At 40.2% G+C, this 27,691-nt stretch overlaps 1 protein-coding gene across 2 annotated transcripts; it reads left to right on the top strand.

Annotated features, from left to right (window-relative positions):
• On the top strand, nt 1-27,535 carry ETF1 (eukaryotic translation termination factor 1). Of its 2 annotated transcripts, none has more exons than XM_081035001.1 (11): nt 1-248; nt 410-513; nt 18,191-18,366; nt 18,744-18,883; nt 21,313-21,451; nt 21,774-21,964; nt 22,759-22,888; nt 23,435-23,590; nt 24,014-24,078; nt 24,802-24,949; nt 25,231-27,535. In XM_081035001.1, exons 2-11 carry the CDS (start codon nt 428-430, stop codon nt 25,311-25,313), a joined length of 1,314 nt encoding a protein of 437 aa, XP_080891127.1. In that variant the 5' UTR covers nt 1-248; nt 410-427; the 3' UTR covers nt 25,314-27,535. The 2 variants fall into 2 exon arrangements, with proteins under 2 accessions (XP_080891127.1, XP_080891128.1); XM_081035002.1 differs by having other exon boundaries at nt 142-248; nt 410-640.
• Nucleotides 27,536-27,691: the final 156 nt, after the last annotated feature.

Here is a 27,691-nt window from a genome sequence, read left to right as displayed (position 1 = left end):
GCAGAGAGCCAATGGAAAGTCGCGGCGCGCGCAGAGCTTTCCCTCTTCCGTACAGACCCCCCCTCCCTTCCGCCCGCCGACTTCTACTCAGCCTCTGGCGGAGGAAGTGATGTCACAGGCCCCATGTGAGCGGATTGCAACACATGCAGCTGCCTGGAGAGAGGGAACCGGTGTCCTACGTCAGAGCCGCCGCCGCGGAGCCGCCGCCGGGGAGGAGCAGCCGCTGCCGCCCAGGACTGGGCCCTTAGGTAAGCCAGGGGGAGGGAAAGGCCAGCGACCACCGCAGCGGGTCGCGCGGGGCGGGAAGAGGAGGGCCTCTCCGGGGTGGCAAGGAAGGGGGCCGCTCTGCCCCAGCGGCGGCGCTAACTCTGTGGTCTTGGTGTCTCCGGGCCCCGCCGGGCCGCTCTAGGGAGGAGGAGGCGAGAAGATGGCGGACGACCCCAGTGCTGCCGACAGGAACGTGGAGATCTGGAAGATCAAGAAGCTCATTAAGAGCTTGGAGGCGGCCCGCGGGTGAGCGCTGCGTCCGGCCCCCCCGTGCCCTCTTGGTACCAGGACCCCTCAGGATGGCCGCCCCCGCGCCGCATGGCCGGATGAGGAGAAGCAAGCACTAGCCAACTCCCGCCTTCTGGACCTCTGGGTAGTTGCCTCCTATCCAGGGGCGAGGGTCAACGCGGTTGGTCCCAGAAGGGGTTCTTCCCCCGCTTGGGGGTAAGGGGCCCGCTCCCGGGGCTCGGACCACTCGTGGCAGGCCACTGCTACTTGTGTACCCCCCCTCGGCCCTTGAATTCAGCTCCTTCCTCGTCGAGTTCCAGGTGCTGCCATCCAACTTGGGTGATGTGGGGGGGAAAGGGCTTGGCCTTCGTTTCCAAACGTACTTCCCTGATTTCCTCTCTTTCTTTCCCTTCACGTTCCTCAACCAGGACTCATTAAAATGGCCTCTCCCTCCCGTGTAGGTGAAATTTGGATGGGGCAGGAAGGAGAGGGGGTCAGGGATAACCTCTTTCTGACTTCCCTTGATTTCTCTGGGTCTTGCAACTTTCCCAAGATGACTTCCCCCAAATCCTCTAATTACTCCGCAGCTTCCTGGGTTTAGCTATTCCAGGACTCACATATAAACTGAAAATTCCAATGTGTGCAGGATGGAGACGTAGGGGAGGTTTTGGTTGACAAATCTATATTTGTAGGTCCAGGTGAAAAATCGGGATCATAGGGCCGTTGATAGGAATTGCAACAGCAGGGTCTCTTTTGGCCTTTCTGGAACTTCGGGGAAGAGAGGTGCCTGATGCTTACTGAAATTAAGAACTGAATTAGGTGGGCTTTCAGTCCCCTTTTGTAAAATTTGATAAGAAACAAGGTGTGCCTGCCCACAAGGGGAAGTGTAGACTTAAAACTGGCTTTATATGCTCTCTTTAAATTAAAAATAATAACTCGTTTGGGGAAGGTGTATCAGAGGTATTCCTGTTTTCTCACTTAATTATTTTGTTCCTTTCCCCAGTCATGGAAACTTTTTATTCATAGGAAGTGGCAAAAAAAAAAAATTGTTTGGAACATTACATATTTGTGTGTCTGAGCATTTTTAGAATAGCAGGGTGACTTTCCCCAGGCCATTGTGAAAGATGTTTTCAGCCTAGGAATTGAACATTTTGATTTCCAGCCCAGGTTTGTCCTTGATTGGTAGACTTGCAATGATAGGATTAATTAAGCTCGTAATTGTTGCTGCTGTATGAAATAAGGTGTACTTAGTTCCACAGAAGGCCCAAGGTTAACAGACTGGTTTTGCCACTGCGTTTTGTTTTTAATAAATTAGTGACAGTTCTGCTTGGGTGAAGCTTCTGAAAATTTGGCCCTATTCAGTGGCTTGGGCTTCTCCTCACTGTTTAATATGAACTGAAGGTAGCAACTTATTTTCTGTTCTTTAGATTTGTGTTTCTGTTAATTTAATAGAATATTCAGACCTAGTTAATATATTAATCTTACAGGAACTTGGACACAGATAGTGCTGTGCCAGATAGAATAAATAATTATTCCCCAAGTGTGAGAATACTGCACAGGAAGGGTAATATAGGTCATGACCCATTATGATACACTACCAGGAATTAGCCGAGTTCTTTTGTTTCATTAAGATCTTCAGTTGTGTTACTTGAATCCTTCAGTTGACTGTAGCTTTTATAAATTGCTGTTGTAGTTTTTAAAGTTGAATGTGACCTGTAGGTTTGTTCTCTAATTTTGAGCCAGTTTCACACATTACAATTTGCATACGTTATACTTTCTGAAGAAGTCTAGAATATAAAATCACGACCATAGTCGCTTGTTGTCTCAGTGAAGTAACATTGAAGAAATAACACAGCTTAATAAGTAACAGCATTCCTTTCTACTGCTTGATGAAGGAAGCTCATTCTTAAATTTGTTCCTAACCATGTTACCTGGTCACTTGAAACTAAAGCTCCCCTTTAAAAGCTTTTAAAGGCTTTACCTCTTTGATTAGTAAAGTTTAGATGAAGTTCTTACCACAACTTTTCTTCCATATAATGGAGTTAGTTTGGGCATTCTAGACAGCATTAAGCTGTTTAAAATAGCTGGGGGAGTAGTCTTCCTCTAAAACAATGTGTTTGATAATCATGTCCTACTTTGCTTTTATTCAGGATTTGGTTGCATCTTGAGCGCATGAAAATTTAAAACCTTGGCCATCTCTGGGTATCAGTAAGGTAGTCACAAGTTTATTCTGTTTGGCTCACAAGTTTCCCAGTACATACCAATTTTTTTTCGGGAATACCAAGGTTGTATTTTCATGGCTGAGTTGTATTATTATCAGATTATTTAGATTATCACAGTGTACAATGAGAAATGTTTTTCCTTTACCTGATAACTAAAATATTTTAAGGAGAAATGTAGTGGACCTTAAAGACAAACTAGATGGCAAAGTGAATTAATTATCTGAGTGTGCTGGTGTTTGGGGGATGGTCTGGGTTTCCGAAGAAAACTGAGGTTGTGTTCAAGCGTGGTTATTAGCACTAGATAGTGAAACATACCGGTGGATCAATAGAATTGTTTGAGTTGAAAGGGGTGTTAGCTGTGTAACTTGAATTTAAGTTGGGTGAAACAAACCTATTTAGTTTCTGCTATAAGCCTGGTTGAAAGTTAGTTTCTGCGTGTGCTAGTAAAGTAGCCAACCAACTCTTCCACTATACATAAGTCCCACTTATTAGTGGTAGTTTATTCCCACTTTCTGATTGCTCTGGATATATTCTCCCCTGTTGGCTTAATGAGGACAAATGTGTACATAAACCAAAATGGGAACTAGGGTCATATGAATAGAATGGTGGTTGCAGGTATTCTGAGTAAGGAACGTAAAGCAGGTGAATGAATGGTAGGTGGGAAAATTTAGTTATTTTTTCCTAATGTTTTTTGAGCTGGCAAGAGACAGTCCCAGAAATACTATTAGAAGCTTTAAAGTTTTCAGGTAGTAAAAGCCTGTTCTAGCCAAGGACAGTGGTGAATGTGACAAAGGAGCAGACAAGGTTAGTTTGGGCTAAGTTGTGTCTGTGGGTGTTGGAATATTTTTTCACTTCAGCAGGGAACCTTGTATATTTCAGATATAAAGAAGGCTCAGTCAGATAACCCATGTTTGAAGATCAGCACAGTTTGTAAACTTCATTTGGGTTTTCTGCTGTGGTCATTGGGTTGTTTTTTGTGGGTTTTTTGTTTGTTTAGTTTTAAAGCTTTCTGCTTAAAAACAACTTGTAGATACCTTGACTTTGAAGGAAGTAGAAAGTACCTGGCTGTATGTGGCTGTCTTACCTGCCCCCAAATTCAACTCTCGGAGGGGAAACTATTCTCTTTTACTCTAAATAGTTGTGATACTAGATTTGTGGGTTTTTTCCCCCAACACCAAGCAATTCTCCAATTCTTAGCAGACACCAGCTGTGTCCTGCAATTCAGTTCTGACACTAACTGGAATTCACATCAGATCTCACAGGGTGAAGGGCTCAGTCCCAGACTGCCCCACATGAGACATCTGGCCTCCCCTTCTGACCAACAGGCTATAAATTAAACCAACAGGGGGTTCAGTAATTTGCTAGAATGGACTACAGAACTCAGACTTATGTTTAATGGTTTATTAAACCAAAGAGGATACAGATGAACCGCCAGATGAAGTGGTATACAGGGCAAGGTCCAGAAAGGTCCGAGTACAGGCGCTTCTTCTGCCCCTGTGAAACGGGGTGCACCACCTGGGTTTACCAACCCAGAAGTTCAATGAATCTTGTTTAGGAGCTTTCATAGAATTTAATCGGCAGTGTGTACCCCGCCTCCCCTTCCCTGAAGTCCTGGGATGGAGCCGAAAGTTCCAACCCTGGATTGGCACAGTCTTTCTGGTGACCAGCCCCCCCTTCCTGAGGCTATCCAGGAGCCCCACCATAAATCACTTCCTGAGCATAAACTCAGTTGTGCTCCAGAGGAACTCCTTATAAATAACAACAAGCACTCCCATCACTTAGAATTCTAAGGGTTTTAGGAGCTTTGTCAAAAGCAGTAGCAAAGACCAAATATATATATATATATATATATATATATATATATATATATATATATACATTTATATATATATATACATTTATATATATATACATTTATATATATATACATTTATATATATAAATGTATATATATATACACATTTATTTATATATATATATATATATATATATATACATTTTTTTTTTTAAAGATTTTATTGGGGAACAGTGTGTACTTCCAGGCCTTTTTTCCAAGTTGTCCTTTCAATCTCAGTTGTGGAAGGTGCCGTTCAGCTTCAAGTTGTTGTCCTTTCAGTCTTAGTTGTGGAGGGCGTAGCTCAGCGCCTGGTCCAGTTGCTGTTTCTAGTTGCAGGGGGCCCAGCCCACCATCCCTTGTGGGACTCGAGTAGTTGAACCGGCAACCTTGTGGTTGAGAGGCCACTGGCCCATGTGGGAATCGAACTGGCAGCCTTCGGAGTTAGGAACATGGAGCTCTAACCGCCTGAGCCACCGGGCCGGCCCCCAAAATATATTTTTCATAACAATATTTTTTAAGCTCTACAAAATTCTTCACATTGTGTTGAATTAAAAGTTAGTAATTTTGAGAGATCACCGAATAGGTTTTTTAAAAATTTTATAGATAAATAATATGGACAGATGACTATGATTTGAATAGATTAAAGTATGTTAAATGTGTTTGAGTACCTTCCCCAACTGAAAATTTTGATTAATAGAACATTCACCCAAATGATACTTAGAACGTTCTCAAAATGATGAATTTCAGGTACTTTTATTTTTACTTTAGTTTTGCATATCCTTAAGCTGGTTATAACTAATGTGATACATCGTAGTCTTTCACACAGATACCAGAACATTCAGGCTCTTAAAGAGGAATTTTTTCATCCTCTGCCTCATCCCCCAATGAGGTAGTAAAGGGAAGAGGGGGGAGATAAGAGTATATTTCATACGGTAGAGTGGTGTTCCTCAGTCTACTCCAAGTATCATAGGCTGCCTGCCTCAACTCAAAACTAGTCCTAACAGCCCTGTGTTCTGGCATGCCGTTCTATGCACTGTGAACCTAATGAACAATTACTCTCTTTGAATTTCAGCCCTTGACAGACTTCTCATTGTAATAGCAGATACACTTATCCTTCCAGGAAAGGAAGGCTTACTCTGGACACACTTCTAGGTGAACAAGAGTGCCTAATTAGAATACCATTTAAGGCCAAGTGCAATGTGGGTTATTGGTCCCCATCCTTCACCCCATTACTCCCCCATACCCTTTTTAGCAAGTGCCCTTTTTCTTTGAGTTTGGGGTTGAGGTTGTGCTCAGTGCAGCCCCTTTTGCTGGGAAGGTGTTTGATTGGGAGAAAACTTGAAATGGCAGTTTTGCAACAGGCCTCAGTGGTCTTTGATCCTATTTGAAGAGTCAGGAGAAATTCATCTCTTTTCCCTAGATCCACTGCTGGAACTGTCCAGCTGAGAACTCGGGACAACAGAAATTTCTTCTGAGTCCCACCTATCCTTCAGGGATCTCAGAATAGAACTTGCTGGGACACATTCTGTAGCTATCAATTCTTCAGCAGCATGCTCTCTTAGTGACGGAGAAGGAATTAGGGAGGTTCTCATATTGTTCCATTAGGTGGGAAATTACGGGGTTTCTCACTGAAGCACTGTTCTCAGAGAGCATAATGAAGTTCCCTCTGATAACGGCTTTATCTTACACCGCTGGATAAACTTTGAACCCCTGCCTACTGTCTATTAGAAAAGGAAACTTCCGTTTCTTTTCTTATTTGAGTTTAATTAAGAACCATAATTTCATCATTTTCCTTGTAGATAAAAAGAACAAAACAGATTTGATTCTTTCACATTAATAGACATTAAACCTTTCTGTGCTTTAATCCAGTCCTTTCTCTTTCATCTACTTAATTTGTATATAATAGGTGCCTTATAAGTATTTATATTTACTTTATTTTTTAACCCTCTGAGTTGTTTTATATCGTATTTTAACACCAGTTTTCAGTCATGTAGCTTTCATCCAGTGTATACTTTATCTTTTGTCTTTTTACCAGCCTTCCTACCCAGTTCAGAGGACTTGACATTTTCAGATGCCTGACACTGCTTCTTGTCATGCAGATAACTTGGTGATATTACTCCTGTAACTTCTGTTTTCACATTATTATTCGATCCACTAAGGTCTCCTTAAGAAGAATGATTCTAGTCAAAATAAAAGTTTGTCTTTCCCTGCCATGTATCTGTAGCCTTTTAAATTAGATTTTTTCCCCAAACTTACATCTAGGTATATGAAAAATGAAGCCTATAAATGCCATTTTGCTATCAAGCAGTTAGTTGACAAGCCTCATAAAACATCTGCTGTGAGTTGGACACTAGACAGTTCGGGGAAAATGTATAATAATGGTGAGAACGTGATCTGATACAGAACTCTGGAGTGATGATATGAACCATTTCCATCCCCATATTAATAAGTACAGAATAACACAGTACATGTTGAAGTGTGTGTAGCAGTGTAAGCAGATGATTTGGGTCTTGAATAAGGTGTTGGACAAAAACTAAAAGAGGTTTTGTAACTGCTCAGTCAGATTTCCTAGGCAAGGCAAGTGTTGTCAAAGAAGGTTACTTTGGGCATTGGTGTTATTTGGCTGATACAGAGTGAAACTGTAACTGATCTGAAACTTTGACATTGTAATTGAAATTCATTCTTGATTAAAAGCCAAGCCAATTAGCTTAAAATTTGATCCAAAAGCTTTGTGTTGGTTGATGGTCAGTGAGCTGTCAAGGTATGAACCAGTGCCGAGCTTTTGCGCACACATGCCTCATTGGGAAGGTTGGCATGAGAGAGCTTAAGACGGTCCCAACATAGTTTGCCTTTTAGCCTAAATAAGCTAGTTTGCAAGTAATTAAAATGTACTGATCCCCAAACATTAATTCCTTATCACCTCTGGACATTAGCTTTTTACTGAGGGAAAAAAAAAGTTTTCCTTTCTGACCACCCCATTTTCTGACATCGTAGGTCTTTATGACTCCACTTAAGCAAGGAAGGATCCTCAGGAAAGACTGGGTTAGGGGTTCATGGCTGAGATGTGTTTTAATCAAGTAATAAAACTTGATTTTCTGAAGATAAGTTGAATAGCATACATTTTGACTCCTCACAACATTCCTGTGAGGAGAGCTATTACTGCCATTTCCTGGACAAAGACAGTGAAGTAGGGAGAGATTAATGTCACAGCCTAGTAAGGGGCAGTGCTAGATTCTATTAGTACTTTTCTGATTTCAGAGCCTGTGATCCTGTTATACTACACTGTCTTGCTCTGTAATTAGTATTCCTTTGCTGAATAGAAATATCTCCTGTTCTTTTCTGAAAGGAGGACTCTTGTCCAAGGAGATTTGCAATTTACTAGAAGGAGCAGGTGTGTTGAGACCCAGAAGCAAAGATAAAAGGAAAACAGGCGTGCTGTTTGCAAATCTATTCTAGGAAGAACTTGGGTAGTGAACATGTTTTTCTTAATGAGCATCCATGGTGATGAAAATAACTTCCTTTTCAGTCCCTCCCCAGAAGCTCATTTCTGTACAGAAAAATGATTAACAGGAAGGCTATGGCTTTTGTTTTATTGGAAAAGTACTTGCATAGTGGTCAAGAAAGATAGGAGGTAGACTTTCATTTATAGGGTCCCATGTAGAGCGCTGGTAGTGAGTCCTTAATGCTGGTTGTGATTAATACCTTCTTGCTTTGCTTTTATATGAGAGCACTAGAGAAATTTTCCAGCTTCTGCTGCTCCCTGGTAGAATATTCCACTAGGTTAACTTTGTGAAGTTGTTAGAATTTTTTTTAAGGCCAACTAAAGTCTGTACTTGTAGAAAAGTAATACTCCACTAGATAAATACATTTTTGTTTCGGATGACTGAGGAATCCTGATACTTTTGAGGATAAAATACTAAAATGGTTCAACTTTTGTAAACTTTCTGCTGAGACAACTGAGTTATTCTGTCCTCTAGGATAGAGGCTGCTTTAATGTCTCCATATGTTCAAATCTTGATCTTTCTCCCATCTGGTAATGGCATCTAACCCTAAGGTCAGTTGCACAAACCAGTTTCAGGTAATTTTGTCTAGCTTCTTTCAGCAGTAACAGAATCTTCCCTCCTAGCTTGGTGTTCTACAGGCTCTTTATAAAAGGCAGCCACATCCGTCTCCTTTCCTGCATCATAGATGATATTGGGTGGGTGGAGGGGATCAAGTTGGGGATGAACAAAATTAAGGATGGCAAAAGAAGACGCTCTGGAAGTGTTGATTCTCTTATGGTTTGAGCTTTTAATAAAGCTAAATCTGGAACATTTAGTCATTTCCAGGCACAAGTTAGTTCCTCTCCAAAGATTGGCAAGTTTTTAATAGGTATTTTATTTGGTAGTTCAGAATAAAGTTCTGGTGTATTTATTCATTCATCAAATGTTTGAACATCCACTGTGTGCTAAAATTATTTTTGCCTTCCAGAAACTTAGACCTCTGGTTTACACAGTGTGTTGTTTCACTAATTCTTGATGGAAAAGAAAACAGGTCAGATTTTGAAGTGATCCTACGTATATCAAAAAACTGAACCCATTACACGACTGTAGGAGAAAGCCACTTAAGCTTTTATGTAACTATTTAAAGTTTTAGAGGGGAATAAATTTCTGTGTTTGTCCCTTATGATAAATGACAATACAGTTTCTAGTGTTTTGAGCCATATTGTTTTAAACTGCATTTTTAGTTTTGTACTTTTTGTTCTATTGGAAGATTTGGCAAGTTTTATAATCTAATAAAGGTGATCACCACCTCTCACAAGGTCAGCTCTTATCCCTCTCTTTGGACTTACTCAGATTCAAATAAGACTTCAACACCACCTAACATTGTGTCGTGTCCCCCCTTCCCATCTGTCACCCTTCTAGCTGTGATATGATGTTAATTCTGAATTATACTATTAAAGGGCAAGGAGCTGGAGTTCCGTTCAGTTACTATTTAGTGAGCACTGTCTACTATCCACACTAGGCACTTGACATATGTTATCCTATAGAATCCTCCTGACCTTGTGAAGTAAGTAGAAACTGAGGCCCAGTTTTATGTAATTGCCCTAGGTCACAGATAGGACAGGACACGAACCCAAATCTGTCTGTGTGCTTGCACCTAACCACCCTCCTATAGTGTTCCCGTGTTAAACCCATATCAAAAAGATTGCTTTAGTCTCTGGTAAAAGAAGAAAAATGGAAAACCAATGATGAATAAAAAATAAGGACAAAGGGAGTAGAAATTGAAGATAAGCTGATTGATTTTTCAGCTGGTGATCCACATAATGCAGCTAGCTTAGCAACTCCCAGAAATGATCTAACTGGGATTTCAGTTAAGCTTCGTGAGCTTGAAAATGGTATGGCCATGCATATCCTAGGCACAACCAAGTCATCAAACACTGAGATAGAAGCTTCTTGGGGAGCATATACTCGAAATCCCAACTGGAAATCATAGTAGGCAGTCTCTAAAATGTTCCTGGTTCTAACCTGTAAGTAATATTATGTCGTAGTGATGGAATGGCTAGTAGGGCATTTGATGGAGAGTGAGTGTTCTGGCTTGAGGAAGTTGGACATCTCTGAGTGGGTATAGTTCCCTGTGTTACTGTCAGAGTAAATGATAGCAGCTCACATGCAGGAAGTGGGTTCTGAGCTTCTCTTCTTTATGGTGAGGTCATGGAATCTCTGATTTCAGCTGGCCTAGAGAGCTTGCTCAGAGGCGAAGAAAGCAAGTCACACACATCAATTCTCAATCCGAATTATGCATTGGAATTTATGTGATTCTATTTGAATCAATCTATTTAAAAATTGAGACTCCCTCCTACTAATAATCGCCACCACCCTCAGTTTTTCTATTCAGGAGCTGTTGAATTAGAGTAGAGGAAGGGGAGATTTTTTTGTATCTGTTATTTGTTTTGTTTGTTTTTTTGCTTTTAGAAAAGTCTCCAACGATTTGGGGTTCTCATGCAAATTGGTCAGTGGACAAGTTTGTGGCAATCACATTTTTTCCCCCACCTGCCTTTCTAAATTGTTCTTGATGAATTTTCATAAGATATTTACAGGTTAAAGAGTGCCTAGATTTTCTTATTTGCCTGTCATTCTTGTGTCCTGTCTGACCAGAAGGCACCTTGTCTCTAAAGGCTGGAACTCTCAGAGCCCTGAAGTTACACAAAGACACCACAGCCCAGGCTTTGCTCTGATTACCTTGAGTTTTCTTCCTTAGAGACCATTCAATCCTGGCAGTTCCAGAGACCAAATAAATTTTTCCCTGTCCATAGTGCTCAAGGGCCCTGAAACTTTGAATTGGTTGAGTAACTGGTGGTGCTACCCTAACCTATCCTAGGAAGAGAATCGTTTCCTTCAACCATCTCTGAGAGTGAGGGAAAGAAAAGCTTGTCAGCTATTTCTTTAAATTCTCTTCCTTCCTGAGTTTTGGCTAGTTTTATTTATTTACCCTCTGTATTTAGTCTATTTACAACTACTACTTCCTGTCTCCCAGCTGTTCTATTTCTCAGAAGTTAGTCCTCTGTGTGGAAACATTGATGAACCCTTCTACAACAAGGGAAAGTGTCTCTAAAATGATGAGAACAAGAAAGAATCTGAGAGTAGAGGTCCCTGGAAGCCTTACGTGACTCGTTGTATGTTGTGTCTTGCTTTGCCCAGTTTTTACAACCTGTAGGTGAATCATTGCTGTACCTCATAATTCACTCGCTCTGGAATGAGTATCTTTGATTTTGGAATAAGGGATATAGTGACAAAGCAGAAGAGTGGGTGAAAACTCTTAAAATTAAAAAGGGGTGTAGTTTGTCTGCGTAGCCAGCTGCTTCTTACCTTTATTTCTCATTCTTCCCTGAGGGTTGTTCACTCTACTTTAAATTGAAATACTCAGCTTCCTTGATGTTATTTTGGTGTTTACACAAACTGGTCTGACAACTTTGGTTGTCTTGCCTGGGGGACAAATGAGTATTTTATTTGGAAGCTTTCCTGGAAAAATTTTAATCTGCTTGTATTACACCCAAGATACAAAACATCAGAGATTATAAAAGTAGCCCTTAAATTTCTAAAATAGGAGCTGTACATTTAATAATCCTTGTTTCCTCTTCACCAGTCAAGTGTCTTACAATAAAGGTGAATTCAGAAACTGAAGCTTCCCCTCAGACAAGGTAGGGAAAGTCAGAAAGGGAAACTATAGTGAAAGGTAATTTTTTGAACATTACTCCGAGTTCAAAAGGAGTAAGTTTAAGAGGCCAAGACTAACTTTGAAGTAGCGTTTCAGATTTAGCAACTTGGTAGAAATCTACCCAACAAAAATTTTTGGCAAGCTTCACTTCTGAGCCATTTTTTTATCTCCAGTAGGAAGTAAATAGATGGTTTATCTTAAGGTCCTTGCTTTTTCCTCCACATGATTATCTTTAAGGATTTCCTTCAGGCATTTTGGGTTCACTGGGTTAATTTGTTCCAACATCCTCTTTAGCCTCAAACTTTCCATCCGTTAGGGTTTGGGGTTTGGTGCCTGTTCGCTCTCTGAGCCTTTGCTCCTGCCATCCTTGGAGCCCCTTCTCATTCTACTCCCTACTGATTGCCTCTATGCTGGTTCATCTCCTAGGAAACTACTCAGTAAATCTGAGCACGCCAGTTTTAAAAACTGAGCCCTTCTTTTGAGAAATAACTTCCTTGGTCCCTAAAGATCCCAAGAGCCCGTAGGGTGGAAAAATATGCTCTCTTGAGATTGTTCATATGAAAGGAAACACAAGCCAGTAAAGTCAGTATTCAGACATCCATCTTCTTTTTTCCCCATCTTGTATATTTTCATATTAATGTATTTGCAAAAGTTGACAGCACCTGTGTCCAATATATCTGTCCTCTTTTTCCCCATCTTACATATTAAGTTGGTAACCCCTGTGTAGAGACGGGCACCTACAATCTAGACTATGTTTGAAGTTAAATTTACTTTCCCACTGTGTCCAACCCCCCCAAGAGCAAACTCATTTTCTCCTTTGTCCTGGCCTGTATGGTTTGACATAACTCCAGGAAAAAGAATCAGAAAGGTTTTTTGGAAATTCCTCTTTAGAAGCCTAACAAGATAAATTATTGGAAGAAAAGCAGTTCATTACATTTGATTGCTTAAAAATAGGATCTAAAGAGCCTTTTTTTTTTTTTTTTTTGTAATAGAAGATACCAGTTTGTTTCATTTGGGAATTCTTTTTTCCATCTAGTTCAGAAACTGGAACGTGGCCACAGTTAGAATTGTGTCTGATCTTTTGATTCCTAGGCACCTTGTCCTGGTTTTAAAAGTTCCTTTTTTGTAGTTGTGCTGTGAAAATTAAAATGAAAAACATTTTAGACAACAACACACCTGACTTAATAGTGTGCATGTGAGCAAGAGATTGTTCTGAATCACTCTGGTTTGTCAGTACTATATTTGAAACTTTAACTGATTTGAATATTGGGAATAACGTGGGTGAAGAAAACTGGGCTATGTATGGTGTTTTGGAGCTTTATCTTACATGAAGTGTCTCTTGGAAGCAGCTTTGTTTTATGATCCTTTTGCTTGTGTTTGTGATGACAACTGAAGCTGCTTATCATAAATTTGCTTGGTTCTTTGATTGGGCTAGAATAGTTGCTCCCCTATCCATGGGGTGGCAGCAGAGTGCACACCATACTTTACCTCATGCTATAATAAATATACTTCTGTTTGTTGGGGAAAGGATCACAAAGGTTATGAACCAGCCTTCCAGGTTTTGAGTAGAAAACCCAACAGAAACAATGCTGTTTTGGGAGCTGTAATAACAGCTGGCAATGTGAGTAATGATTTTGATAGTGGGAAGGGCTAGATTACCAGTTTGTCTGATTGTAAAGAAAACTTGTCTGATGAAAGGACCTGTGGAATTGACCACTAGGAGAAAACTTTCAGAAGGCAGGGTGTTGTGTAAGGTCTTGTGTAAGTGCAGTTCCTTTCCAGTGCTAATGCTGAGGAGAAAGAAATTCTGTGGTGTACATTTATGAAACTAGTTTTACTACCGTGTTTCCCCAAAAATAAGACCTAGCCAGACCATCAGCTCTAATGCATCTTTTGAAGCAAAAATTAATATAAGACCCGGTCTTATTTTACTATAATAAGACCCGGTTTTATTATATATGTAATATAATACAATACAATAATACAATACAATACCGGGTCTTACTAATTTTTGCTCCAAAAGACGCATTAGAGCTGACTGTCCAGCTAGGTCTTTTTTTCGGGGAAACGTTATATGAAGATGTTTTTAGACATTTTCAGTTTTTAAACACCTATAGTTACAAAGCTAATGTAGGAATTTTCTAATTTTTGTTATTGTTCCCTGACTGTGACTCTTCAATTCTTTCTTACTAGTCACTTGGCACGTAGTCCCATTTGATGTGATGTTTTACCCATCTATTTTTTTTTCTTCCCAGCTTTCCCTGGACATTGGATATTTGAAATTCGATTAAAGGTAGCATGTTGGACTACTGTGAAATTATGCAAGCTCGGTAATTAGTGGAAAGCTTAGGCATTTGGGTTTACCTAAAGAAAACCCCAACACGTTTCCCTGTGACAATACTTAACAGTGGTTAGACTTGTCATAGCCTTTAAGGGCATAATCTATAAGAATCTCAGGAAGTCACTTTCTTACAGACTTTGTTAAGTATCAAGTAGAAACATTTTGTAAAAGGACATAACATTTCTTAACATGCTTTGGCTCATATCAGATCAACTTTTGCCTTCAAAATATAAATTGGTTCAATGCATACTGTAGATATTGTAAGAAAGCCAGCCATTAGATCTGGTCAGGGCAAATTTACAGCTTTTAATTTCCTATGTATCTGTGGAATAGATTCAATTCTGTTCATATTGCTACTCGTTCTCTTTATACAATAGATAATCTTTCTTTTAAAAAAATTAACAATTTATTGGTAATTTAGTAAACACAAATTAACGTTTTGCAAGAAAAACCGTTCTCTGGCTTTTCTAGTAAGCTGTCAGGTTAAGAGAGACAGACTTAAAAGGAAGCATCCTATTACGTACTGAGTCTTTCCCATAGGATTTTTTTTTCTTTTTTAAAGATTTTATTGGGGAAGGGGAACAGGACTTTATTGGGGAACATTGTACTTCCAGGACTTTTTTTTTTTTTTCCAAATCAAGTTGTTCTTTCAATCTTAGTTGTGGAGGGTGCCGTTCAGGTTCAAGTTGTTGTCCTTTCAGTCTTAGTTGTGGAGGGCACAGCTCAGCTCCAGGTCCAGTTTCTGTTGCTAGTTGCAGGAGGCGCAGCCCACCATCCCCTGCGGGAGTCGAACCAGCAACTTTGTGGTTGAGAGGATGCGCTCCACCCAGCTGAGCCATCCGGAGCTCAGCGGCAGCCCAGCTCAAGGTGCCGTGTTCGATCTTAGTTGCAGGGGGCGCTGCCCACCATCCCTTGTGGGATTCGAGGAATTGAACTGGCAACCTTGTGGTTGAGAGCCCACTGGTCCATGTGGGAATCGAACCGGCAGCTTTCAGAGTTAGGAGCACTGAGCTCTAACCACCTGAGCCACGGGGCCGGCCCCTACCATAGGTTTTTTTTAATTACAGCATTATTGAGATATAATTTATACACTATAAAATTTACCTCTCCCCCCCCCCCCCCGCCCACTCTGGTTCAAGCCGTTGTTTCTCAGTCTAGTTGTGTAGGACACAGCTCCCTGGCCCATGCTGGTATTATGAGCCTTGCGCTCCTCCCAGCTGGGGCAGTCGGTCGCCAGTCAGCAGTTCACGCTGGCTGCCGGCCACCTACACTGGCCACCAGCCACTCCTGGCAGCACAGCAGCCCGCGGCAAACCAGGGCAGCTCACGCCAACCTCTGGCAGCCCAGCTCCAGGGAGAGCCGTTGTTCACAATCTTAGCTGTAGAGGGCGCAGCTCACTGGCCCATGTGGGGATTGAACCAGCGACCTCAGCATTAGAAGCTCGGCCCTCCAACCACCTGAGCCACTGGTCCGGCCAGCTCCCTTTTTTAAAATGTGCAATTCTCAGGAGTTTTTTTTTTTTTTTCCCTGAGTTGTGCAGTGATCAACACTATATAATTTTAAAACATTTTAATCAGACCCAAAAGAAATCCCCCACACCAGTTATCAGTCATTTCCCATTTCACCTTGGTAATCAACTAACTCTCCTTTCTCTGGGAAAGTTAGTCCCTTTCTCTAAGTTGCCTGTTCTGGACATTTCATATAAATGGAGCCATATAATATGTGGTCTTCTGTGACTGCTTCTGCCTGATATAATGTAAATGTTTCTGTTCCATTTTATTGCTGAATAATATTTGTATGAATATACCACATAGTTGATCCATTCATTAGTTGGCCATAGGTTTTTTTCTACTTTTTGGCTATTGTGAATAATGCCTCAGTGAACATAAGTGTTTGTGTGTACATGTTTTCATTTCCCTTGAATTTCAGTTCTCCTATATACCTAGAAGTGGAATGGGTGGGTCATGTGGTAACTGTGTTTACCCTTGTGAGGAACTGCCAGACTTTTCCAAAGTATTGTATTGTTTTACATTCTCAACAGGATTGAATAAGGGTTTCAATTTCTCCACATCCTGTATATAACTTGGAGAACTGCCTATTCAAGCTTTTTGCCCATTTTTCATGTGAGTTGTCTTTTTATTGTTGGGTTGTAAGAGTTATTTACATATTCTATGTAAGTCCCTTTTCAGAAAAGTAAACCTAGAATGAACTCCCCAGGTGATTTTAATATGCAGTCAAGGTTGAGAACTGTTTTAAAGGCAATGTGTTTCAATTTTTTTGACATATAAATAGACTAAGTAGTTCTTTTTTTTTTTTAACTTTTGTATTGTGTCAAAATACACACAACATAAAATTGACCATTTAAGTATACAGTTTAGTGTTAAGTACATTTATGTTGTTGTGCAACCAATATCCAGAACTCTCTTTATCGTTACGCATCCACTGATGGACATTTGAGTTTCAACCTTTTTGGTTATTGTGAATGTTGCTGCTTTTGAGCATTAGTATGCAAGTATCTGTTTGGTTCCTGGCTTTCACTCCTTTGGGTATATAAAGAGAAGTGGAATTGCTAGATTATAAGGTAATTCTGTGTTGAATTAGTTGAGGAGGTGCCATGCTGTACTCCATAGTGGCTGTACCATTTATTATTAATGTCATAATGCATGAGGGTTCCAATATCTCCACATTATCGCCAACTCTTACTACTTTCTGGTTTTTTTAGTAGCAGCCATCTTAATGAGTGTGAAGTGGTTGTTTTGATTTACCTTGCCCTAATGATTAGTGATGAATCGATGTGTTTTGATGATGTGGTTTTATATTTGCTTTAAGTAGAGCTAGGAATATTCAAATGAGGTATTTCTTTTCTTTTCTTTTCTTTTTTAAAGATTTTATTGGGGAAGGGGAACAGGACTTTATTGGAGAAAAGTGTGTACTTCCAGGCCTTTTTTCCAAGTCAGGTTGTTGTCCTTTCAGTCTTAGTTGTGGAGGGCGCAGTTCAGCTCCAGGTTTAGTTGCCGTATCTAGTTGCAGGGGGCGCAGCCCACCATCCCTTGCGGGAGTCGAACTGGCAACCTTGTGGTTGAGAGCCCATGCTCCAACCAACTGAGCCATCCGAGAGGCAGCTCAACTCAGGGTGCCGTGTTCAAGCTTAGTTGCAGGGGGCGCTGCCCACTGTCCCTTGCGGGACTCGAGGACTTGAACCAGCAACATTGTGGTTGAGAGCCCACTGGCCCAAGTGGGAATCGAACTGGCAGCCTTCGGAGTTAGGAGCATGGAGCTCCAACCGCCTGAGCCACCGGGCCGGCCCCAAATGAGGTATTTCTTAACTGGTGATGCTAGTAAATATCTTGAGAATGTGTAGATAAAAAAGATGTTGCTGGCATCAGTATTGAGGTTAGAGGCTGCTCAAAAGGTTCTTTCTGTGTGGCAGGACCTTGGTGCTGTTCTTAATAGTTCAAAGGTTGGTCCTGTTTTTTGGTTATTATGTAAAATACATGCAGAATGAATTTATTTACTTATTTATTGGGAGGGGGGAGAGATTTCCTGCCTGGGATATTTGTGTGAATTCCGAAGCTCTCCTTTCCCATTAGGGGTGCTAAATTAGTGATTACAAATTTTCAAGGTGAGCCAGGAATTTAAAGGAAAAGGGGTAACAGAATGATACTGACTTGCATTTTGTCTAGACTTTGGAAAGATTTGTTACTTGATCCTTTGATGGCATCTCCCACTGAAGAACCACAAGATTCCAAGCCTCTGCCATGGACTGTCAAATTCCAATCCCCTTATCGAAGCTTCTCTCTTTGTCATTGGGGATTGAGGTGTTCCCAAGCATCTCTTAAAGTGCCTTACGTCTTTACATAGCTAATGTTACATAGCTAATATTCATTCAAATAATTGAGCACCGACCATATTCTGAACATTATTCCCAACTCTGGAAACACTTTGATTACACTGGTTTAGTCCCTACCTTCCAGGTCTCTTTGAGAAGGATCTATTTCTATTAGGGGCATCTCACTCTAGTTCCCTTTACTAATTATGCACATGAATTTAAACTCTTATGTGGTACTTGAACCTCTAATGTTATTCTTTCTTCCACAGCAATGGCACAAGCATGATATCATTGATTATTCCTCCCAAAGACCAGATTTCACGAGTGGCAAAAATGTTAGCAGACGAGTTTGGAACTGCATCTAACATTAAGTCACGAGTAAACCGCCTTTCAGTCCTGGGAGCCATTACATCTGTACAACAAAGACTCAAACTTTATAACAAAGGTAATCTGGACCTTGATCATTTTCCTCCTCTACTTTGTCTTGGTTTTATTTTCCACGTTGATCCTGCTGTGATGCTTTTGATCACTAGCATTTCCTTTAGCCAGCCATCAACAGTGTCACTTTGGTCTTGGAATTCATTTTTGTTATTTTTTTGAAAGTTAAGTCGTAATTATTGTACTTGAAGGAAAAATCCTTTTTAAAACATCTCAAGAGTAAGTTTAAAAATTAAGGAGCAAACTCTGCCTGAGAGACTAACAGATATTTCTGCTTATTTAAATTATGATTTAAAGGGGCAGGGACAGAGGCTGTGGGAACACTTCCTGTTGAGGAAAATTGGCTGTGGGTTTAAGCAGAGAAATTGTTTGTGTTCTTCGCAGTACCTCCAAATGGCCTGGTTGTTTACTGTGGTACAATTGTAACAGAAGAAGGAAAGGAAAAGAAAGTCAACATTGACTTTGAACCTTTCAAACCAATTAATACGTCATTGTATTTGTGTGACAACAAATTCCATACAGAGGTAAGAAGTTCAAGCACAGAATATTTTCATCACCCCCCAAAAATTCCATACCCTTTAGCAATCACTCGCGTTCCCATTTCCAGTCCATCCCACCCCAAGATCCCTCAGCTTTAGGCCACCACTAACCTATTTTCTGTCTCTGTAAATTTGCTTATGCTGGGCATTTCATATAAATGGACTCATACAGTTGCTTTTTGTGACTGGCTTCTTTTACTTAGCATCGTTTTTCAAGGTTCATCTATGTTGTGGCATGTATCAGTACTTCATCCCGTTTTATTACCAAATAGTATTTGCCATATTTTATCTATTCATGGATATACTACATTTTATTTATCTGTTAATCAGTTGGTGGATATTTGTGTTGTTTCCACCCTTTGGCTATTAGGAATAATGCTGCTTTGAACATACATGTTTTCATTGAGGGGGTATGTACCCAGGAGTGGAATTTCTGACTCCTGAGCCAACTATGTTTAATCTTTTGAGGAATTGCCAGACTGTCTTTTAAATCATTGTACCACTCACAAGGTTGGCTATTTTTTAAAAACAGAAGTGTTTACATTTATTATGACACGTTGAATGACATAAATAATCATTTAGCATGTTTGAGGAAAGTGCTAAACTGGGTTTGGAGAACTAATTAGAAGTGAAGAAATAATTGGCTACCTAATCTTCATTTCTCCCTATATACCCATGGTACTTGCCCATATTCCTTGAACCCTTTGTTTTCATGCTCACAAATTATAAAATCTTTAGTAGCAGAACTGTAAGAGCTTTTTTTTTCCATGAAACTTTTGAGTGACAGAGGTGTCATAAGATGAACTTTAAGGGTGGAAAGGAAACCTCATTAGAGTGACCTAAATCAGTCAATAGTAGAACGATCAGGAATTCGCAGCTGGCTCCTAGTTTAGTCTCTTGCCTTTTATCAACCTCGGGGAAAATCTCTACAGTGGAATTAGAACTGACATTTGTTGACACAGTTTACAGTGGATGATTTTTGCTAACTTGGCAGGAAGTCCAGTTCCAGTTGGGTCTTGGTTGCATAGATGGTCGAGACTCTTCTTGAACTCTTGACTGTCACAGCCTCCTCCTGGCAGAAGCGTCACTGAGGAGGGTCTTAGCCACCCTTTCCCATTTACTTGTATCTGATTTGATGAAAGCCAATTTTGAATCTTGTTCATTTAAAGACTACCTGGTACTCAGGTTATCTATTAAGAGCTTTACTTACTAAGGAGCCCCATTGGTTTTTCTAACCCTTCCCTCCTCTTCCCAGGTGTCGTTTAGTGTTGCTACAACCTTTATTTTGGCTTCATTTGACATGTAAATAACTAGATGTGAACATGGCATACTGCACAACACAATTTGTGTCCTGTTTAATCAGGATAATTATACGTTTTTATGAGGGATAGGTCTATTTCTTAATGAGCAGTCTTGTTGAAAACCTAAATTAATCAAGCTACCTAACAGATTCCAGTAAAGCAAAATTTTTAATATGTGCAAAATTTTTAATATTGCAATATTTGTCTTAATGCTAATTATCAAGCATGGTTTGGTTAAAGATTGGTTCTTAGTGATTAATCTGCTCTCTGGTCAATTCTTAAAGGAGCTGTTTTCTTCCTTAGTTAAAATGAAATGGACAATAATTTCTTGGCTCTGAAGAGGCTGCCACCTAGCAATTAGCCATCTACCAAGCCTATAGTATTCAAACCCCATCACGAAAATTCTTACCCATTTATATGAGTGTCAGGACTACTTAAATATTTGCTCTTTTAGGAGGCAGAAATACAGGGATATAATGCTAACCCAGAAAGAGGGGTTCCCCCATAAAAATTCAGTATCATTAGCTATAATACCTTTAAAGTAAAATTTTTATATCTTCTGTCATTAATGATGTTCAAGACATAGGAGTTAAATGAAACATTTTAAAACTAGAAGATCTTTGTATAGACTGTTTCTGGGTTTTGTACTCATGTACTCCTGGAGTTGGTTTACAAAATATTCTATAATGAATACTGCCTATTAATTCTAGGGTTATTAATAGTAACAGAAAGTTAACTTACAGAGATTAGACTTCTAATTCTAACATTACGTTCCATAGACTACCATCACACTAAATCAAATTTAGAGGGTAGGAAGAATTTGAGCCCTGTAACTCTGTATGGGTTGTATAATCGGTGTTCCCAGTTCAGGTTTGTTGAAAGGATTCACCTCAACATTTTTTTTTCCTCCTGCGTCAGGAATTCAAATTTGTGTATGTGAGGTACATATTCATAGCTAAAGTCTACAAATTACTCCATAAAATGGTTTTTCTGTAGTACTCATACCGTTCTGCGTGGGATTAAAGGGCTTGTATATGGCCTTTCGGATTTTGTCTTGACCCTATCTATCAAAGCTTTGGGATTTATTGTATGGTACTTGCGTTTGCTTTTCAGGCTCTTACAGCACTACTTTCGGATGATAGCAAGTTTGGCTTCATTGTAATAGATGGTAGTGGTGCACTTTTTGGCACACTCCAAGGAAACACAAGAGAAGTCCTGCACAAATTCACTGTGGATCTCCCAAAGAAACATGGTAATATAGGAAGAGAACATGAGCCCATTTGCTTTGTGCTAGCAGTAAGGAAACAAATAGTAAATCCAGATGATGGGAGAAGCATCATGAAATGACTTATGACTTAGTGGTGCTTGTGGCTCTTCTTTCGACAAGAGAATTAGTAGTCACCCTCTGAAAATGAGTAAAGGTTTATGCTAAACATTTAGTTAAGGAAATAGTGATTTTTCTCTTTGTCTTTATCTATCTTGGGTCATAGCATGATTGTTTAGTTTTTTAATTAGCAGGGCATCTTGTACTTCTTAATAATTGACTTTTCCCTCTCACCACTTTTGTGTCAAAGGTAGAGGAGGTCAGTCCGCCTTGCGTTTTGCCCGTTTAAGAATGGAAAAGCGACATAACTATGTTCGGAAAGTAGCTGAGACTGCTGTGCAGCTGTTTATTTCTGGGGACAAAGTGAATGTGGCTGGTCTCGTTTTAGCTGGATCAGCTGACTTTAAAACTGAACTAAGTCAATCTGATATGTTTGATCAGGTAAGTGAGACGTAAATGCTCCGTTATGTTGGGAGTGGCGAGTCCTCTGAGCACTGGGATATGCACATCTGTTTTACTTTTACAGTGATGCATTCCACATAAAAAACCTAGGTCTGAGTTGGTGGCATTCTGGGTGTGTATTAAGAAACATTCCCCTGTGCTTTTCTGGATCTATTCTTGAAATCTGCCATTTTTAGATAGGATCTTTCTGGTCCTGTGTGGTCCCCTGTTGGAGTGGGTTGCCATAGTTGGCTTTAAAATGGAGTTTGATTTCAAAGAAACTAGGAGCTGGTTTTTTCTTATTCTGATTTATTTCTGGAGGTAAGTAAAGCAGTGAAACTCTTCCCAATGTGACAGGGCTGATTAAGCCTAAAGCATTTATTCCAGAAAGATCTTTTGGCTTATGACTGTGGATCGGCCATAAAACCCATTCCCAAGGTGTTCTTGCAGGGCAGGTGTGGGCAACATCCAGGTAGAAGACTCACCAAAGAAGCTGTCTTGTAGTCTGCCACCTTATAGGAACCAGTAGTTCTCCCTTTCCTTCACGAGAAACTGAGTTTTGTTTGTGTTATATGAGTTAGCCTCTCACAGATATAATAGAATGTGTGATGTGATTGGCAGTGTTGCTCACTGAGACCTGCTAATGAATAAATTAGGCCCTTTTCCCATATCCTTCCTCTTTAGACTTCAGTGATCACATTGCTGAGTTTTGCATGCTATTAAGAGGTAGTGTGTCTTGTTAAAGGTGTTTTGAAATACTCATTATGGTGTGGTTTTCTTTTTCATTGTGTCAGAGGTTGCAATCAAAAGTTTTAAAATTAGTTGATATATCCTATGGTGGTGAAAATGGATTCAACCAAGCTATTGAGTTATCTACTGAAGTCCTCTCCAACGTGAAGTTCATTCAAGAGAAGAAATTAATAGGTATCAGTAAAGTGCAACTTACTTATTCTGTGAAATGTTTTTATATGTATGTACCTCATTGTATGTGTAAAACACGACACTGAAAAGGTAAAAGAGGAAGATTTAGCATTTTTATTAAGATCTTCAGTGAAGTCATTATTTTCCATCTTCCTTTAGTCATTAGGTATAATAAATATGTTTGTATTTTCATTATTTTTACTCTTTGGCAATAGGAACCAAACTTCAGTCTTATTTCCCATATTGATATCCTTTATAACAGTGATGAATAGAGCCCGAATTAAAGATTAGTGTGGTTTTGTTACCGATTTAACTGAGCAAACGCACATTTCCAAATGGTTCTGTGTTTGGCCCAACTATTTATCTCTTGAGAGTCAGTTTCTGGAGCCTCAACTAGTGGTATCATTTTTCACTGACTTTTGGCACTTATCATTTTTAAATTGATTTTTCCTCTCTCTTTCTCTCTCTTTCTCTCTCTCTCTCATTTTGGGTCTGTATCTACAAAGGAAACTTTAATATGTGTCCTTATTGATCTGTCCCTAATCACAGGACGATATTTTGATGAAATCAGCCAGGATACGGGCAAGTACTGTTTTGGAGTTGAAGATACACTAAAGGCTTTAGAAATGGGAGCTGTAGAGATTCTAATAGTCTATGAAAATCTGGATATAATGAGATACGTTCTTCATTGCCAAGGCACAGAAGGTAAGAGAATTAGAAAATAAGATTGCTTTTTGTTTCTGACCTGTATATTCAGGAATCTTGGGGCGGAGATTTGGGAAAGATGACTGACTGCAGGAGCAATCAAAAGGCACATCTGTACCTTGTTCCCATCTCTTTCATTCTGTAGCATGTTCCTGCTTAGATTTTTCTGCTTGAACTAATAAATGTTTACTTAAGGTTAAGTTTCCGTTGAACAAGGACTGTATCTTGAATGTCTTGGTGTTTCCTCATGATAGGAGTGATGTACCCGGTAGACATGCAGTGCATGCTGAATAATAATCCTATGATAAGAAGGTTGATAGAATGAGTTCAGGAGCCCTTTCATCCAACCTAACTCATCTCATGGTACTACACCTGTTAGTATATGAGAAGCAGGTTAACACATTTTTTCCCCCAATACTACAGAGGAGAAAATTCTCTATCTAACTCCAGAACAAGAGAAGGATAAATCTCATTTCACAGACAAAGAGGTATGTGATCATTTTCTTGGCTAATGATAACATGCAAGGGAAGATAAATCCATATGTTAGAGCCCTGGCAGCATAGTGCCCGCCTTGGGAAACAGAGTGGTCATGCCAGTCCAGAGGCCAAGTCATGGTTACTGTTGTTCCTTATTTTTAAAGTAGTTAAGCATTCTCGTCCTTGAAATAACAGAGAGGAAGATGTAATTGAATAGTGCCTCTCCTGCGCTATGAAACCTGTGCTGCTTTCTTCACTTATTATATCAGCTCTTTTGCAGGTTTGGTGTAAATGCATCACCACAGCTTAAGATGCCACCTGCCCAGCACAGATCCCTTTAAGTGGTAGCTCCCGCAAATTCTGAAATGGAGGAATTTATATTTTACGAGGCTGCTCCAAAAAGCAATTATGGAATGTCTCTTCTGGGCTGTTAATTTAGTGCTGCCTAGAAACACTTGACAACAACCTGACTTCCAGAGACAACAGGAACCATCATTTGAAAAACTGCTAAGTGTGTGCTGGCATTGCATTACTGAGGCTAGAGCCTGGGGAGGAATGTTGTTTGAAATAATCAGAATTTCTGTGCTGTCACAAGTATGTCACCAGAAACCAGAATTCACTTAGAGAGTTTTACACACACGAGAGGAGAATAATGGCGGGCAGGGGAATGAGGGTCGCTGAATCTTGACATATCCTAATCCCATTGTTTCTGTGTCTCATGGTTGCCCCTGAAGACAGGACAAGAACATGAACTAATTGAGAGCATGCCCCTGCTGGAATGGTTTGCTAACAACTATAAAAAATTCGGAGCTACATTGGAAATTGTCACAGATAAGTCACAAGAAGGATCCCAGTTTGTGAAAGGATTTGGTGGAATTGGAGGTGAGTAGCCAATTAGAAAACTAAACTCAAAGCCAGGGTTTCGGGCCAAGGTCTTTCCTGGACATCCCAATGTCAAGTTACTTCAATGAGATGTGCTCATCTCATCGTCCACTGAGGCAGGAGGTTGAAGCAGCACATGGCTGCAGGTTCCTCGGTTGGGACCATTTTTTAATCATCACCTGTGCTTTCCATAATTCTGCAAGGAAATTGGGCTTCCCTTATTAGAGTGAACCCTCTCCATTCCGTGAACTCGGGTAATTTACTCTTTGGTTTGTCCCCAGGTATCTTGCGGTACCGAGTAGATTTCCAGGGAATGGAATACCAAGGAGGAGACGATGAATTTTTTGACCTTGATGACTACTAGGTAGTCGACATGGGTCCGGCAAAATGTGCCTCACCCTCCAGCATCCAACCCAAGGAGCATACCCGTGGTGGAATCCAAACAGAGCCCTGCCTTACAATTGGAACATTTCCAGAACTTAATCCATGAGCATTGGATATTGAAAAGAAAACCGAAACAAAACCAGACCCAACCCTACACTTTGGTTTGTCATGGTGTCAGCGCAGCAGCCTACAACTAAGTTCCTAAATGCCACTTTGGACTAATTTAAACAAGAATCCCAGTTTTTACTTTTACTCGATGGTGAAATTGGTTGCTCTTGTATTTTATGAAAAAAATGATTTTTTTAACCTTCATACATAGAAGCAAAAATACTTTAACTGCTGTAAACCTTCAAAAGTTAATAGAAATGAGATCATACTGGTTTGTTTCTTATTTTGATTGGAAAAAATTAAATTGCTGCATTTCGCAGTGACCCATTTACATGGCATTCTCAGCTTAGACTGCATAAGAAGAAATATACGTGGTGAAATGTTGGAACCATTTCTCTCTTGGTCTCTTGTTTAATGTTGAAAGGGTGATCTAATAGGCAATTTCAACTTCGCTCCCTCACACTACCCCTTCCCCTACAGACTGTCAGTTTCAAGGATGCAAATTGCATTGCAAAGTCAAACTGACACATGAAGCATTGGGGCCAGTGCACTGTTTCCTTCCATCTGTTTGGCCAGGAGCATTTGTGCCCGCGGTTTGGGAGCCCTTAGCATCAGTTGCTTTGACAAGGGTTCCCATGATCTTATCCTGCTAGAAACCAGTTTGGGATGGATATGATGGGGCTACTGTGCTATTGCTGGGATTGGGAGAAATAAAACATGCAATATAAGTCGAAGCAAAGAATTTTAAAGAATTATTTTATTTTGCTTGGGTCTGTCCTTGGTAAAAGGGAGGTGGGTCGTGTTTCCTTGTGTTGGATGGCATGAGATTATGTGAAAATGTTTTGATTTTTTTAAAAAATGAACTGCAAGGTTTTTCACAGGAACGACAGACAAGACATGTATGACTGCATGTAATTATAAACCCCTAACCTGGTGGGGTTTGGAGCATCTGTTTCGAATATGGGACTTGCAAGTACCTCTCATAAGAAATTATGAGAGGGGGGTGGGAAGGGCAGGGGCGGGAAGGGATGGGACACAGCTTTTGGCACCAAGGACTTAACTATGTTGGATCCAAAAGTGGGCCTAGAAACCTGAAGCTCATGCTTCACAGCTGGGCTGTGACTCGGACTTGACCCCAGCTGATGTGCAAGGTCATGGCGTGCCCGAGGTGGTGATGGTGAACAAAGTGTATAGGACGTGCCCAGTGGTAGCAATGGAAAAAAGTGTATACCAAATGGACTTTGAAGGACCAAAGGTTTTAAAAGTCAATTGGTATCACCCCCACACTGATAGGAAAGTGGGGTGCACTTGGTCTTCAAATTGGGTACTTTTAACACTTTAGTGCCTGACTGCTGTTCTTCACTGACTTGACTCAGTCACTTGTAGCTTTATTGGTCTGAACCAGCTCCTTGTTCCCAGGTTGCAGACCTGCCTATCGTTCCAATAATCCTGTTTCACTTGAATGAAGGGAGTATGTCTTAAATGTAAAGTTTCTGGTTCTCACACTGTACTCTGAGGTCCAAATGACTGTCTGTCAATGTATAACCTGATGTCTCAACCCCCAGAAGAGTCAGTTCTTTGGTATTCACCAACGCGGGAGGCTTCACTGGAACAGGCTTTTGCTTTGGGCTCTGCTGTTTGTTTGCAGAACACCCAAGAGCAAGCAAGCGTGCTCTCCGCAGCAGTAACTTAGGGTTTTGCCATTGTAAATGGGTCTAATGTGATATGACAAGACCAGAGAAATTGGATGTAAATTTACATTTTGAATATGTTTGTTTCACATGATACATTTAGGGTATGCAGCTCCTTTTGTAGTTTTTATTTTTACTATTTAAGTTTGGAAATGATGCCAAATTTTTGTATTTCTTTAATCAATGTGTTCTCTTCGGTGATATATATTGCATTATATATTGATGTGTGTATCAATATATACTGATATGTATTACACTTACACATACAAACACATAAATAAGAGGGGGTGAAAACCGTAGCCTTTGCATTCTCTATAGCCTCTACAGAGAGATCCTAAGCAGCAAAATCTTGGTGTTGTGATATACAGAAATGGAGAAGAGTATTAAACCATATTTAAGAATATACTTTGTGTGCTTGAGATTCTTTAGGACTGTTCCTAGAAAGGTCTGAATGTGGAGACTGAGTGAGCTCTCCAAGGCATGTGTCAGTTTAGTCATGGCTGATAACTTCTCAGCCTTAGATGTTAGTTGTCTTCACCACATTTGCTTGTGGAAAGGT

Source organism: Rhinolophus hipposideros (genome assembly GCF_964194185.1).
Source record: "Rhinolophus hipposideros genome assembly, chromosome: 23".
Lineage (NCBI taxonomy): Eukaryota > Metazoa > Chordata > Mammalia > Chiroptera > Rhinolophidae > Rhinolophus > Rhinolophus hipposideros.
This window is presented reverse-complemented; position numbering and strand designations above follow the sequence as displayed.

What these genes read in the sequence shown, in the direction of transcription:
- ETF1 (XM_081035001.1), top strand. Translation starts at nt 428, where the DNA reads ATGGCGGACGACCCCAGTGCTGCCGACAGGAACGTGGAGATCTGGAAG. An exon ending in AATCTGATATGTTTGATCAG is followed by an intron (nt 21,965 to 22,758) that starts GTAAGTGAGACG and finishes TCATTGTGTCAG; the next exon opens with AGGTTGCAATCAAAAGTTTT. An exon ending in TCAAGAGAAGAAATTAATAG is followed by an intron (nt 22,889 to 23,434) that starts GTATCAGTAAAG and finishes CCCTAATCACAG; the next exon opens with GACGATATTTTGATGAAATC.